This window comes from Mauremys reevesii, linkage group 10 (genome assembly GCF_016161935.1).
Source record: "Mauremys reevesii isolate NIE-2019 linkage group 10, ASM1616193v1, whole genome shotgun sequence".
NCBI classification, from domain to species: Eukaryota; Metazoa; Chordata; order Testudines; family Geoemydidae; genus Mauremys; species Mauremys reevesii.
The window spans coordinates 24,968,037-24,982,898 of NC_052632.1; the positions used below are offsets into that span (position 1 = coordinate 24,968,037).

Below are 14,862 nucleotides of genomic sequence, written 5' to 3' on the forward strand. Positions count from 1 at the left end.
CCTTTCCCCAGCCCTGCTCCACTCAGATACTTTGTCTCCAATTCCCTGCAGCCAGGCCCTTCTCCTTCTACAGGCAGAGAAAGACTGTTTGGGCTTCTGGCCCACAGCCTCTTATAGGGGCCAGCTGGGCCTGATTGGAGCATGGCCACAGCTGAGCATACTTTCCCCAATCAGCCCAGGCTTCTTGCCCCAGCCACAACCTTCCCCCAGGGCTGTTTTAAGCCCTTCAGGGCAGGAGCAGGGTAAGCACCCTGCTACAGGTGGCTATCCCCCAAAGTGATCCTCCATATGTAATGTTTGCTCTGCCTTGGAGAGGGGCATGTTAAGGAAAAGTTCTCCATTTGTTGCTTCTTTATGGAAAGAATTCATGTTGCTCAGGACTCATGTTTAAAATAGCACCGCATGGAACATGCCATGAACTCAGTTTTGGCCCTGGGGCCCTTTGCAGATCATCAGGCCTGTCAGTCTTCTGAGCTGGTGCGGACTCCTGATAGGCTGCCAGATCCAGATTCTTCTTGGAGAAGACGACACCGGTCCCCTTCCCCTGGTGCCCTGAGGAGGAAAACTCATAAAAACTAATCAGAGTCATTCCAATGCTCAGAGAGACTCTTTCTCCTCTTCTTGGAGGAGTGCTATTCTGGCCATCCTCATTGGTCCTGTTTGAGCCATTAGCAACTTGATCCATTGTCTCTCCTTTCCTAAAAGACAGTTGTTCTTGTTGCTATAACTTCTGCAAGAAGAGTCAGTGAAATGCAGGCCCTTATGGCAAAGCCTCCCATACACAGTTCTTCTAAGACAAGGTTTTCTTGAGGCTACATCCAAAGTTTTTGTCCAGACTAGTTTCACCTTAACCAGGTTGTTTATTTACCTGTATTTCCTAAGCCGCACTCACACGCAGATGAACAACAGCTTCATATGTTAGATGTGAGGTGGTGCATGGTGTTCTATCAGGAAAAGACCAAATAATTTATTCATCAAGTTGGCTTTTTGTCTCTTATGTGGATGGGATGGAAGGGCAGGTGGTCTCTGTGCAGACAGTTGCCAGGTGGATAACTTCCTGTATTACTACAGCTTATGAAGTAGCTCAGACCATGCCCCCACAGATGTTATAGGGTAATTCGACAAGACCTCAGACCAAATTGATTGATTGCATTTGTCAGCAATGTTTCAATATTGGATGTTTGTAGGGCTGCAACATAGTCTTCTGTACGCACTTTTGAGTAACATTATGCAATTACTATGGCATCAAGGCAGATACAAACTTTGGGAAGGCAGTTCTGCAGTCACTATTTCAGTAGACTGTGAGCCCCACTTTCCACTAGACAAGTGAAATACATGTCTGCAACCACTAAAAGGAAAAAAATATACTGTTACTGTTCTTTAGGATGTGGGTGAAGACTGTATTCCATGAACCACCCTCTGTCTCCTCTGCATCAGTTTCCCGTCTTAGATTCCAGTGCGAAGGAATTGATGGGGGTTGGGGTGGTACCACCTTTATATTGCCCCAGGTGGGGCTATAAGGGCCAGAGAATCACACCAACACCAGGAAGAGAGAGGTCTACTTGACTGAGGACTCCTTACTAAGAAAACCAGGTGGGCTTTTCACCAGAGCTGATCCAGAAAATACAAGGGTGTGCTATCTGCCAGGAGCAAATATGTGGGCTGTGGACCCAAAACTGAAGAGAATCCTAATGGGAGCAGGAAAGAATCCACTGATTCTGCTTCTGGAGAACAAATGATACTGCTAGATTCTCACTGAGACACATCAAGGAAGACTGTGCCAGACTGGGGAAGATGCTTAAAGAAATGGAGGCTTGGGTGACCATCATGATTCTACCCCTCCTCAGAAGAGGAGAATGAAGGAGAGACAATATGATGATCAACAGATGGTTCAGGCAATAGTTCTGTAAGGGAGGGCTTTGGGATGTTTGACACTAGGAGGCATTCGTGGATTGAGGATTGTTCTCATGGGTTGGTCTCCACCTGAGCAGAGAGAGAAATAGTCTCCTGCCCCTAGCTGAGTCTCCTGCTCCTGGCCCCAGCCTCAGCCCCTGACCGCGGGCTCCGGAAGGGAATTTGGGTGCAGGAGGGAGCTCAGGGCTGGGGCAGGAGGCTGGGGCATGGGAGGGAGTTACTGTGCATGAGGGGGTTCCAACCTGGGGCAGGGAGTTCAGGGTGTGGGCTCTGGCCAGACGGGTCCCGATCGGCGGTGCAGGGGGGCTAAGGCAGACTCCCTGCCTGCTCTGGCTCCGTGCTGCTCACAGAAATAGCTGGCATGTCCAGCCCCTGGGTGAAGGCACGGACAGGCGGTTCTGAATAGTGCACGCTGCCTGTGCCCGCAGGCACTGTCCCTGCAGCTCCCATTGGCTGTGGTTCCGCAGGGACATGCCGTCCGCTTCCATGAGGTGCGCGGAACTAGGGCAAGCAGGGAGCCTGCCTTAGTCCCGCTGCGCTGCTGACCAGACTTTTAACGGCCCAGTCAGCAGTGCCGACCGGAGTCTCTAGGGTCTCTTTTTGACTGGGTGTTCTGGTCGTAAACCGGACGCCTGGCAACCCTATGTATAAGTAGCATACAGGATATCATAACATATAATTTTTACTGTTTGTTGAAGTTTAGGATATAGCAGAAGGCTGATTTTCTCCAAAGGAGGTTCATGTTAATATGTTTGTTTGTTTTTTTTTCCAGGGGTGTGGGGCAGGTTTGTTCTCTTAAAAGTTGAAGAAACTTTCTCCTCAAAAACTTTTGGATGTGGCTTGATTTTTTTCCCCCCAAGTCTTTGGACTTGTCTGTATTAACTCTGATTTATAAGACAATATTCAAGATATTTCATACTCTAAAGGAAAAAATGATTTCTAAGTCATAACATTATTTAAAATAGGGATGTAATTTGGTAAATAGGACATGAAAATTCAGCTGTTGCTGTGTACCACTTGATTTTAAAATAAACATGAATTCGGGTACTTGAGGTATCCAAGAATGAGCTGTGATTGTAATGCAAAAGTCAATGATCTCACTAAAAGTTGGGAACTGATAACTTTTTTGTAATTGTGATGAAAATTCAGAGTATCCACCCTTTCTTTCTCTTAGTGAGATTTTTTTTTAAACATCTGTTTATATATATTCTCACAGATGTTACTATTCTGAATTTGTGTTGTAGAACATCTGCATGGCTTTACTATACACGTTATTCTATAACTAATGATGGCTATCACAGTAATGTGCTGTGATCTTCTGTGCCTTGAACCTTAAATTACTGAAGTTTTATTTAAAGCATATATCTAATTTGGCATATTGTTCAAATTAGACTAGACAAAATTTGGTAAAAAATTAAAATTTACTGAAATGTTGACTAATAGCAACATTTAAGATATTTTTTGTTTTGTTTTGTTAACCAAACTGGATTGTGAACTCCACTGTGAGTTATCAGGTATTGCTTATGAGAGAAATGTTGTTTTCAAAACTTGTTAAAAATTAAGACACCAGTGATCACAACAATATCAGCAAAAAACATGTACTAATGACTCCATATTAAGTTGTGGAAAAATGCTCTCTCATCTTAACACATTCTTAAAACATTCATTGATTTATAAATTTACGAATTATTGACTGACAGGATGATGAGAATCGGCATTTAAACTCTCGGGTTAAAGAAACTGAGGAAGAACATGCTAGACTCCAGCGAACAGTCAGTACTCAACAGTTTCAAATTGAAAAGTATAAAATGCTGTCAGAGGAAGCTAACAGGAAAAGTGAAGGATTACAGCAACAGCTCACTGCAGTAGAAAAGGTAATGCAGCCATTCATTTCATTTCCTTAGTCTTACTTGAAAGAAAAAAAATATATAAATTGCCACAAGTACATCCTTTACCTGAATTGCTTTACAGCAGGGCCAGCCTTAGGGAAAATGGCACCCTGGGCAAATTAGTATTTTTGGGGGAAAAAAAACAAACCCCATCACTCCTGGTCCTCACGGGCTCCTTGGGCTTCCCCTCTCCCACATCACCTCTGGGCCCGGCTGCCTCCCCCAGTGTTTAATTTGTATTGAAAGAGATGCCAGAGGCTAGAGCTCAGCCCTGGCACAAATTAAGCACTAGCAGGGCGGCCTGATACTGGCAGGTGCTGGCACCCAGCTCTGAAGGCAACGCCATCACCAGCACAGAAGTAAGGATTGCATGGTATATGGTGTATTGCCACTTTCTGCGCTGCTGCTGTGGCTTGTGGTGCCTGCTGCTCGGCATGTGGCTCAAGGAGGGCTTCGTGCTGTCACATAGGGGCTGCATCTTGCCAGAGCCCATGGCCCTCCTGGCTCACCCAGGGTGCCATTACAGATTTGCGGGGGAGTAAACTTTAATCATGATTCCAGGGACTACTTAGGCACCTGAAAACTCTAAGGCTTTTTGCAGATAACAACTTAGGAATTAGCTGACAGGAGCACTGCATCCAGTTGTTATATACATTAAAAATTACACACACACACTCTCCAATTAAAGCCACGTTTAAAGTTTATATGTAAATTTAGAACAATCAGGAGATAATACAGCAAGATATTCCCAATCCCAAGCCTTGAGGTATCAGTTCTAGAACTTTAACACAGATATCAGAAACACACATTTGATACTTTGTACACTATGTTTATTAGATACATAAAAATAAATAAAATCTGCTTAAAATCTGTGTTAATGTCATTATCTACTCTATTTCAGTCAATTGTTTTTCACTAAAAACATAATTTTAAGAAAGGAAATTTATTTTTCTAATTATTTTGGCATTTATGTTTACCGATCACAATCATGTATGTGACTCACTGACATTTGACTCCATCATTGCTATTGGTATCATAGCTGGAACTGTATTTATTTTCATGCAGATTTTAAGGTTTTGGTGTTTTTTTTTTTTAAAAACAGATATAACTAAAAATACAATTTGAAAATAAGCAACCTTCATCTGCCCAGTATCTAAAGTTATGTGTTTAGCTAATGTTTTTTAAACTGGCACTGCTAAGGTTAGTACAAGCTAAAGTTACATTCTAGAAGGACACTGTTATGATTGTACCACTTTAAATAGCGAATGACAAAGCACAATATGATGATAAAAGTAATAATGATAATTACTCCAGCCAGGATAGGTTAGGTATTTTAGAACTCACTACTCAAAGAATTAAGTGTAAGCATGAGAGAGAAATAAAATTTATGAAATGCACAGACCAGTCAAAAAATAAAATAACAGCACTTTGAAAGAATAAAATTACAGAGAACATACATGCATTGCAGGAAGTACCAACAAGTAACAACAACAACAATATAAGTATGTGTTAGCGGGATGAGTGTGAAACAGACAGCGTGTGTGGGAGCTGGTGGACTGTGAGACACCGCAAGCTGCCCCTTTAAGAGAGCTGCACTCACCAGCCTGAAGGAAAGCTCTTTCAGACACAGCAGCAGCTGCCAGCAGCTCCCTCCCTCTCTTGGTGAGCCCTCTCCCCCCCCCCCACACACACACACCCACCCACCCTCTCTCTCTCTGCGGAGATGGGGTACATAGGCAGGGGACACCCTGACATCAGCACCCTCCGCTCTCCCTCCCCCATACAACAAATGGGAAACTCCCAGGAGCAGTTTGCCAGGGGTGGCTCCAAAGCAGGGGGCAGAGCCGCGGGGCTGCAGATGCCAGCAAAGCAGCAGGAGGAGGGGCACCCCTGCTCCAGAGGCGCCCTGTTTATAATAGCATCTCTGGGCTTTTGCCCAGTTTACCCCTATGTAAGGCCAGCCCTGCTTTACAGTCAAATCTGCAGTTAACATACATACTGACTTCTGCTTATACTGATGCTGTACATTTTGATTTAAAGATAGTGTCCAGTCAGCCAATTTTTAAAAAAAGATTGAATAGTTTGATTTTTGGCCCAGTCCCCCAACGGTTTTAAGGTTTTACAATCACATTTTCCTATATTTAATTTTTTTTCCTCATTCTTGTGTAAAACATCCCTAGAGGCAGGTGACACTGACTATACACAAAGTGCAGTCAAGCTTACAAAGGAGGAAACACAAAGTAGGAGAAATATTTAATTTCTCTAATTATTTTAGTTATAGCAACTGTAACAATAGTAGATTTAAAATAAAACACTATTCAACTTAGGGGTGTTTTTTTGTTGGTGGTGGGTGAGTACATAGGGGTGGAAGAGTGTATGTGTGCGCGCTTGCTTTGCGTTTATTTTTTGGTAAGTTGACTGTGTCCCTTTAAAATAATCACACTCCGATTTTAAGGAATCAAAATCAAACCAACCTGGCTCCAAGTACAAGCCACATATGCAAAGTTGTGAAGTGCCTGGTTATACCAGATGGCCCACATACACAGCTTTGTTTGTTTGGAACTTAAGCTAAGAGCAGCATGTGTTTTTTTTCTTTAATTATTCAGAGCTGGAGAGGTCGATTTTTAAAATCAAACATATCTGAACAACCTAGAGAAAATTATCTAAAAAAATGATTAAATGAAAACTGAACACATAACTTGGAACCTAAACCACGTGTCCTAGGTTTCAAACTACACTGTAGCAATGATGTAGCATTGGCATTTTTAAACTACTAAGTGGAGAATTTGAAAAAAAACCTGTTTTGTGCAAGTACTTCAAACCAAACCAAAAACAGTTATGGGTCTTGCAGGTAAATTGAATAAGGGTCCAGTCATCCTGACTATTGGTTTTGTCAGGAATGAGAATATTCCATTTTTGGAGGAAAATAGTAATGTGTAATAGCAATAGTTGTCTACAGGATTGAGGAGCCAGAGAAGAAAAAAGCCTGAATATTTGAGATATCAAAAATGTGTATACTGTATAAGTAGTTATCTAGTTAGTAGAGCTCTCTTTAATTTAAAAGTATGATTTTTAATGTTCTAGGGAATTAATATTTATATTTTTAATCAAAAACTTAGTTTTCACTACCAGTAAACATGGATTTAAAAAATCATTCTTGTTTTTAAATGGTTAAATCTCTTACTGACTTTATCTTTTGGTTTTGAAAGCTATTTGTTTTTTGGCAAAGTTTGTAGTACATTATTCAAGACTAATTAATATTTAATTAAAGAGAGATGAATGGTAGATATGTTTCAGAAAATTTGGCTGAATATCATAAACTGAGTCTGCACTATGTTGATCACAGATATTGAAAACTGACATATTTGGAGTCTAGAGAGTCTGTATATGTGGGTTGGGATAGTATGAGTTTTAACCTCTTATTTTTGTTCCTTTGGCTTCATTTCTCTAAAGTAAAACTTTCCTTTTAATTTGTAATCTTCTCAGCACCCTTAGCAAGTGAAGAGCTTAACTTAAAAAAAAGTATATATTATTGTTTTTGTCTCTGTTTCAATGTCTCAAACTTATCGTATTCATGTGTGTGTACAGTGGATGACCTTGACATTGATTGTCCGGATGAATTTTAAAAACTACTTTAAAATCCAGGTAATCTTTGTATGGTTGGTAATATTTAAGCCATACAGAAATTAGGTTGTGATGGATATTTTCTTGATCCTGCTTAGCTCCCCAACAACTTTTGAGGTTTCTTTGCTTCCTCAGCTGCTCTTCTGTGTGTATGTAGACAGGGACTCACCAGCTGGCTTCCATCCTCTGTGCTGCTATACCTCACCTAAAATAATTTTAGCAATCTTCTTGTTTGTTCTGTTCTAGAGAGGGATGGTATCAAACTTCAAGGGGCTGCTACCTCCTTCCCTGGTACAGGCACCACAATTGAATTCTGCTACTCCCCAGACCCTCTGCAAATGTCACTTCCTCCCATTCTCTTTCACTCATTAATTTTTGATGAGTGAACTCTGTACTCTCAGGGAGAATGAGTGGTATGGGTACAGGGGATGGGAGACAAACTTCTGAGTTCTGACTCCTTTAATTTCCTTTGGGCAAGTTACTTTACTCTGCCTCTGTAAAGGGGTTACTAATGCTTGTGTGCTTCTCAGGGTTGTGGTAAGGATTAACTTTTTGTAAAGCACTCTGAAGATAAATTTCTGTAAGTGTTTATTTTTATCTGCCTAGTGGGGAGAGAATTCATGAGCAGTGTAGCCATTGAATCATTGGCACTAAATACTTCCTTACACTTGTTCACATTTATCGAATTTAGGGGCCACAAAATACACCAGGAGAGTGAAGAAAAGGAAGAAATGTTAGACCCTTAATTTGCCAACACTGTGAGTTGTACTGCAGGAAAACTAGAATTACTGGTCTCAAATAATGGAGTACTGCTGACAGCACTTCACAGTGCAGTTTGTCTACACCAGCAGTGCCCAAACCTTTGAGGGTCGTGGCCTCGCTTACCCCTGTCTGCACCCTCTCCACCTCCCACTGGAGCTGGGGCCGGGAGTGGAGCCACAGCTCCAGGGATGGGAGTGGGGGATGTGGACAGGGCAAGAGGGCCAAGGTTGGGGGTTGCAGCTGGGGGTGGGTCTGGGATCGGGAACAGGGCCAAGTCTAGGGGCAGAGCCACACCCAGGTTGTGGTAGGGACTGGCAGCCAGGTGTGGCTCTGCTCCTGGCCTTACCCCCCAGCCTCAACCCCAATCCAGGAACGGAGCTGCGGGTGAGGCTGAGGAGTGATGCAGGGCCGGGAGCAGAGCTGTGCTAAGGCTGGGGACAGGGACGGGCATGGGGCTTGGAGCTGGGGATGTGGGTGGGACCAGAGCAGAGCTGGGGGTGGGACAGGGTGGGACTCACTCCCCACCCCCTGGAGGGCGGGCCCAGGCCCTGCATGCCCCCTGGATGTTCCTCCACATCCCCCTGGGGGGGGGGGGATATGCCCCACACTTTGGGGGCCTCTGGTCTACATAAACACACGCAGAGGTCTGAATGACTAGAACCCCAGACACAAATTGTGCATTTGCCTTAAGGTGGCAAAAACTGACTCAACAAGAACAATCTCATGAACAGTGGAGATGAGCAGGGTGCTTTGGTCCTTGATCTCACTTTAGCCAAACCCCAAAAATTCAGTGGACTTCAGATTCTACTTCTCACCCACTGCTGTTGAACTTCAGAGCGTGATATGCCTTCATATGAAACAGACTTGGCAAGTTTATTCCACCAGAAACACCTCTGGGATGCATGGTATGTAGGAGGAGACTATACCTTTATTATCTTGTACTCCTAAGACACATTCCTGGATCTATGTTTTTGTTCCCTCTCCCCCGCCCCCCCCAATTTCTGTTCTGGCTGTTGTGAATATTGATATCTAAGGCCGCTGTGTTGTCCCTTTTGAGACTGCTCTGCTGCTGAGTAGTTTTAAAACCATTATCTGGCAAGTAATCCCCAAATGCTTTTACCTTAGTGGTTTTTGAGCATGCTCAGCTGATTGTCTTTCAACATTATTTTTGGCCACCTATAGTTGTAAGAGCAAATGGAGAGACTGAACTCTTTTGTTAAAGTAACTGTAGAGGGGTAGTGGAGAGCAATTTTTTTTTTAATTTAGTTTAACTAAATTAAGCTATGCTCAACAAAAATATTTAAGAAAAAAAATCTGAAAAGACCTGATGCAATAATTTCCCCCCTTTCTCAAGATACTTAATTGGGAAACATAATTCAGTAGTTAAAAATCATTTATGAAGAATTTGCAGAAATCCTGGTTACTTAAAAATAAAGTTCTGTTTATTAGTTGACAAGATATGAAAATACAATACAATACAACCCTACTGAAAGAGCTGCAAAAATCCCACTGCATCCTATCACACTCTGGAGTCAATGTCAAACAGAGCATTCAAAGAGCTTTTAACCATCCTTTTGTTACATCATTAGGTTAGCCGATAGCTTACCTACTGTGCAAGTGATATACAAGCAGTCCTTGGATTTACGACACAACTGGTTCCTGAAAATTGCATCGTAAGTGAAAATGTCGTAACTCGGAACTGCAATCCACTCCATTGCAGGACTGAGCGTCAAAGTTGAATTCAGGGTGTCAATTCAGAAACGTCGTAAGTGCCATTCGTCTTAAGTCAAACATCGTAAAGTCAAGGACTGCCTGTATCCTTTTATGCTGCCAGGTTCTGAAATGCTCTATTCCAAAAGTTAGAATTTCACTTTAATGTAAAGTGGAGTATATGGCACTGAAGACTGAAACAAACAATGGACCTTATTCAGAGCTCTGCCATCTTAACATAAGAGAAGAGAGGGTGATGCTATGAAGAGGAACAGACTGTGGTGTTTGTTTAGTGCCTGAATATATATTTCTGAGTTCTTACCTGAAAGTGTGTACATTCCAGAGGTAAAAAAAGTGAGTTCTGCCTCAGTCTTGTATATGACCTGTTCACTGACACAATGTAGCGTAGCAGAGCCACTCTATTTGTCCAAAATCTTGGGGGAAAGAAATTTGGAAGTAGAATATAGGTGGTTTAGTCAGACACACTTTTTTTTCCCCTAGATTTCACATCTTCCTGTTCTCTGGGTCCAGCTTGGAGAAGTCAAGGATCCTTCCACTATCCATATGATCCAGTGTTAGTTTGTCACAATGCTTTTCTATACAGATTTGTCATTCAGACACTCACATAATCAAGTCATTCATCCTATAGAGCTTCATTAAGGATAGCTTTCTAACACAAATGGCACACATTTAAAAAAACACCACCACAACCTCTTGGCCTCAGCAGAGTTGATAGCAGAAGTATGAAAAAGTGGGGCAATGTCCCAAAAGATAAAGATTCAGGGAGAAGACTTAACATTTAAAAGACATTACTCTCTTATCTTTTGGTTAAATGATTTAGTGTCTCTAGTTATTACTTTACAAAACCTGACTCTGCTTTTGTAGAGACATCTCATCTTTCATGTGAATAACAAGAGTTGCCTTTTCTGCCAGGCTACCATATGTTCTTGTCTCCTTCTGCTTTGTCTTAGTCTGTTAGTTTCATCCTTTGATCTCTATCTTTTACTCTGCTCTACATATTGCCACCTTTGCCTCATCCCCTCACCTTCTTCCCACTCACAGTAGCATCAATCAAATAGTAGCATCAGAAGGGAGAGGCCATTCTAGATCTGTCTTCCAGACTAGACAGCACACCAAGTTGTCTCAAGGGGATTTAAGTGTGGCAATATTGATTCAGTGTCACTGGCCCATGGTGCATTTCTCTGGTCTCATTCATCCCTGTCTTAGTATTCAGATAGAAGAATTTCTAGGGGGGGGGGAGAGAAAGAAAGAGGAGTCAGAACTATTCTAGCACTATAAAAACAGGAGATGTGAAGTCCGATTCTACTGCAGGCCCAAACAAGATCAAACAGGCTTTCTGCCATGTCCCTTGTTCTAACTGTGTTGCTTATAGGGGGATTCATTGATTTACCATTATTCAACACACTTTTTATTTATTTATTTAGGAACTAGAGAATCTAAAGCGCATACAAAAGCAGGCTTCTACCAGTCAGAGTGCTACAGAAGCTCGCTTAAATAGGGCTCTTGAGGAAGCAGAAAGGTATAAAATGGAGCTGAATAAACTGAAGCAAAGCAATAAGGTACAGTAGTGGTTTTAAAAAAATAAACTGATTTAAAAGTAAAAACCCCCTGTTGAAAAATGCTTTAAAAATCACCAAAGGGCTTGATCATGTAATAAGTGAGCACCCTCAAATCATGGGTGGCAATAAGAGTTTGGATGGGGGGGTTGCCTTTCATAGACAATTCAAAGCTGGAAGAAGTTATTCAGGCAATTAGAATACTGTAACCAATCAGTTGAGTATCTGGACAAGTGTTCTAGCTGTATAGAGAATATTGCAACCCCTGTTGAAAAATGTCATATCGGTTATATAAAGTGTAGTGCTGGAGTTTGGACCCCCCTCCCCCAATCTGCTTGATTAGATTAGATTCTACATGATTAGAAATGGAAGGGGACAAATATTATATTTCACTTATAAGTGAAATAATTCATGTTGGCAAAATTTGCCCATGTAACTGCAAAGCAGTTTATTTCTCTTGAATAGCTGTGTTGTCTTGTATCTAGAAAAAACATAGCTAGGGAGTGTCTCTCTCTACTGCACCGGACTGCCAGACATTGGCATGTGGTAGGAAGACGTGTTTAACTATTTGGAAACCCATCTCTATAACACACAAATTCTAGTTTATCTTGTGGAATTATGAAATGTTACTATGAAAAACAACTGCATCCGAAGAAGTGGGTATTCATCCACGAAAGCTCATGCTGCAAAACGTCTGTTAGTCTATAAGGTGCCACAGGATTCTTTGCTGCTTTTACAGATCCAGACTAACACGGCTACCCCTCTGATAACTGTATCATGAATGCCTTTGTGTCTGTCAAGCATTACTGACAGGCCAGGCACCTGATACACTCAAGGGTACTTAAGGATAACGATAGTGCTTTGACCACACAAAAGTTATGAGAGAGTAACTGCATCCCTGAGGGAGGGTTAATTTGGAGCAGTGGGAGGTTACCAAGCAATGAAATAAAGGCAGGCATTGGAAGGGGGCATATAAAATAGGGAGTCACACCAGGAAGAGGAAGTGCTGGGAAAGCGAGAGAAAGGTCACTCAGGCTGGGGAAGGTGAGATTCCATGACATGAGCGAGAAGCTACCCAACATGAGGCAGGGGAAACCATGCCTTCCTGGACACAGATGCGCTCCCCCCACCCCAACTCCTAAGGAAGGAGTAACCTAGTGAAGAAAAATGCATGCAGGGTTTATTTACTATATGATCTGTATTCATGTGCTTTATATGATTAAGTAAAAAAGCAATAATGCATTGGATTTGTGCACAGCATTGTGAGTTATATGCTTCACAATTATGATGAGCCTTGAGAAGGAGTTGAACTGTAAACCAGAAGATTCACACCTTTGAGATGGAAGTTCTGGGAGAGGGTGTGTTGTTAGGTATGAGGAAGTGTCAAGAGTCACCCTAGCACCCATGCGCTAGGCAGCTGAACAGTGGGTTCCTTCTCTTAGAAGGGGGTGCCAGCTATTCTGCACCCTAAGTGTGCCTATAGTTCCCAAGACTGGGGCAGTGGCCAGACTCCATTCAGGTATTGGAGGCTTAAATCAGGGGATCCAGGGACCCAGAGGCTTGAGTTTTCCCCTCACAGCCGTTTAGTGAGTGGCTGAAAGGAGGCACTCTGACAGCCTGAAAGAACAGATACCTAGGTGGACATAGGTATGGATTACAACTGATGATGCATGCTAAGACACACAGAAGCAATGCATATTGTGGTACCAGTATAAATTCTGCTGTCTTAGTAGCACAGAAGAGAATTATCAGCTAGGTGTGGGGTTTTGTTTGTTTGTTAAGGGTATAAGTCAAAAGCTTTGGTAAAAGTAGTTTTGATGTCTCTTTCTCCTTCTGAAATATAAGAGATTGCTGGTGTGTTTTCTTTTGTGCCCATTCTACAGATAACAGGTTGTTTTTGTCCTCTAGGACATAGCCAACCAAGAGCACAAAAAATTCGAAGAACTAAAAATAGCAAACAAGAGACTGGAGAAACAAAAAGGAGAGCTAATGACAGGTTTCAAGAAACAGTTAAAGCTAATTGATATTCTGAAGAGACAAAAGGTTAGTCTATTAACCTAAAAGCTTAACATTCTCTTTTATATATTGATAGAGTTGCACACTACAGGTTACAAATGCTAATTGTCAAGATTACTATCAGCATTTTTCTGGCAGTAACATATGAACTAACCGATCTGCATCCCCACAGTCTCCAATAAGTGGTATGTTTAGGCAATGTGGGTGGTTAGGCTTGCTGCTGTTATGGGGGTACAAGTAACACTGCTGGCTCTCTCTTTTTACCAAGAAATCCTGAAAACTGGACAGGTCATGTCTTGAATTGAATGTCTTGGCTTTTTGTCCCTGAATTGGAATGTGTTTAGTGCTGCTGAAAGCTGTATTGAGCAGTCCTGAGATCAATGGCCTCTTCACTGAGCAAATACAGCTTAGGTAGGAGCAGCTTCCCCATGCTGTCCTGACAAGGCAGAATACCTCTTAAATTGGGAATTATGTAAAATAGAGCTTAGACATGTCAGCACCATGGCCTTTCAGTACTAACATGCTACCTTAATGCAACAATCTTCTGTCCTTCTTGAGCTATTTCAAAAATTGTGTGGTCTTCTATAGATAACTTTGATTATGTTTAGCCTCCTAATCTATGACAAGAACTTCAAAAAGCTTATGCAAAATAAACTTGATGTATTGCACTCACAGGGAAAGATAGGTTGGATCATCCATATTATATTTGTATGCCAAATTTGGAAGGGTACAATAGATGGAAGTAGTCTGCAGGTCAGGAAGTGCGACCACCTTAGGAGTGAGAGAGAAGACATAAATGAAGCTAAATACTATCTGGAAAGAAGGCAGTTGCAATCTGCAGCAGTCAGCTTGCTTGGTGTTCAAAATGGTTGCCTTAAGGCTACCTCTGGTTATCTCACTAGATTTAGAGGACAAGTTCCCAGAAGAGAACATTTTGGAAAAGGCCTTTTTTATAAAAAGGGATACAGGTGAAAGATCCCTTCAGCTTTCCAGAGCTGGAGGCTGATGTATTATAGGAGTTATAGCTGTCTTTTTTTTTTTTTTACTTGATATGTTTATAGATTAAAATTTCAGATCCCTTTTGGACATCAGCTGCTTCTTGTGCTTAATGTTTACCACATCAGACTAATTCCCTAAGAACACAGTTATACTGAAGAAAACTTTTCTGCCAGCAGAAAAGAAAAACATTCACAGGGACATTGATTTTGCAACCTTAAAAAATTAATCTAGGACCGACTTGTAATTTTCTACTTAAACGGTTTAAAGCGTAGGGATGATAAAAATATTAACCTCTGTAATATGATCTGAAGCTTGATCTCGTCATATGGCATTTTTAAAGGGCTTTTACAGGCTTCGATAGCTGCTGCCCA

General features: G+C 41.8%; 1 protein-coding gene across 4 annotated transcripts in view; it reads left to right on the forward strand.

Annotated features, from left to right (window-relative positions):
• TEX9 (testis expressed 9) overlaps nt 1–14,862 on the forward strand; it is a 43,936-nt gene that overhangs the window by 25,845 nt on the left and 3,229 nt on the right. For all 4 annotated transcript variants that reach the window (XM_039492205.1, XM_039492203.1, XM_039492204.1 and 1 more), the window contains 3 exons: nt 3,615–3,788; nt 11,345–11,479; nt 13,385–13,519. In XM_039492205.1, coding sequence (XP_039348139.1) covers nt 3,615–3,788; nt 11,345–11,479; nt 13,385–13,519 — 444 coding nt within the window. The remainder of the gene's footprint in view (nt 1–3,614; nt 3,789–11,344; nt 11,480–13,384; nt 13,520–14,862) is intronic.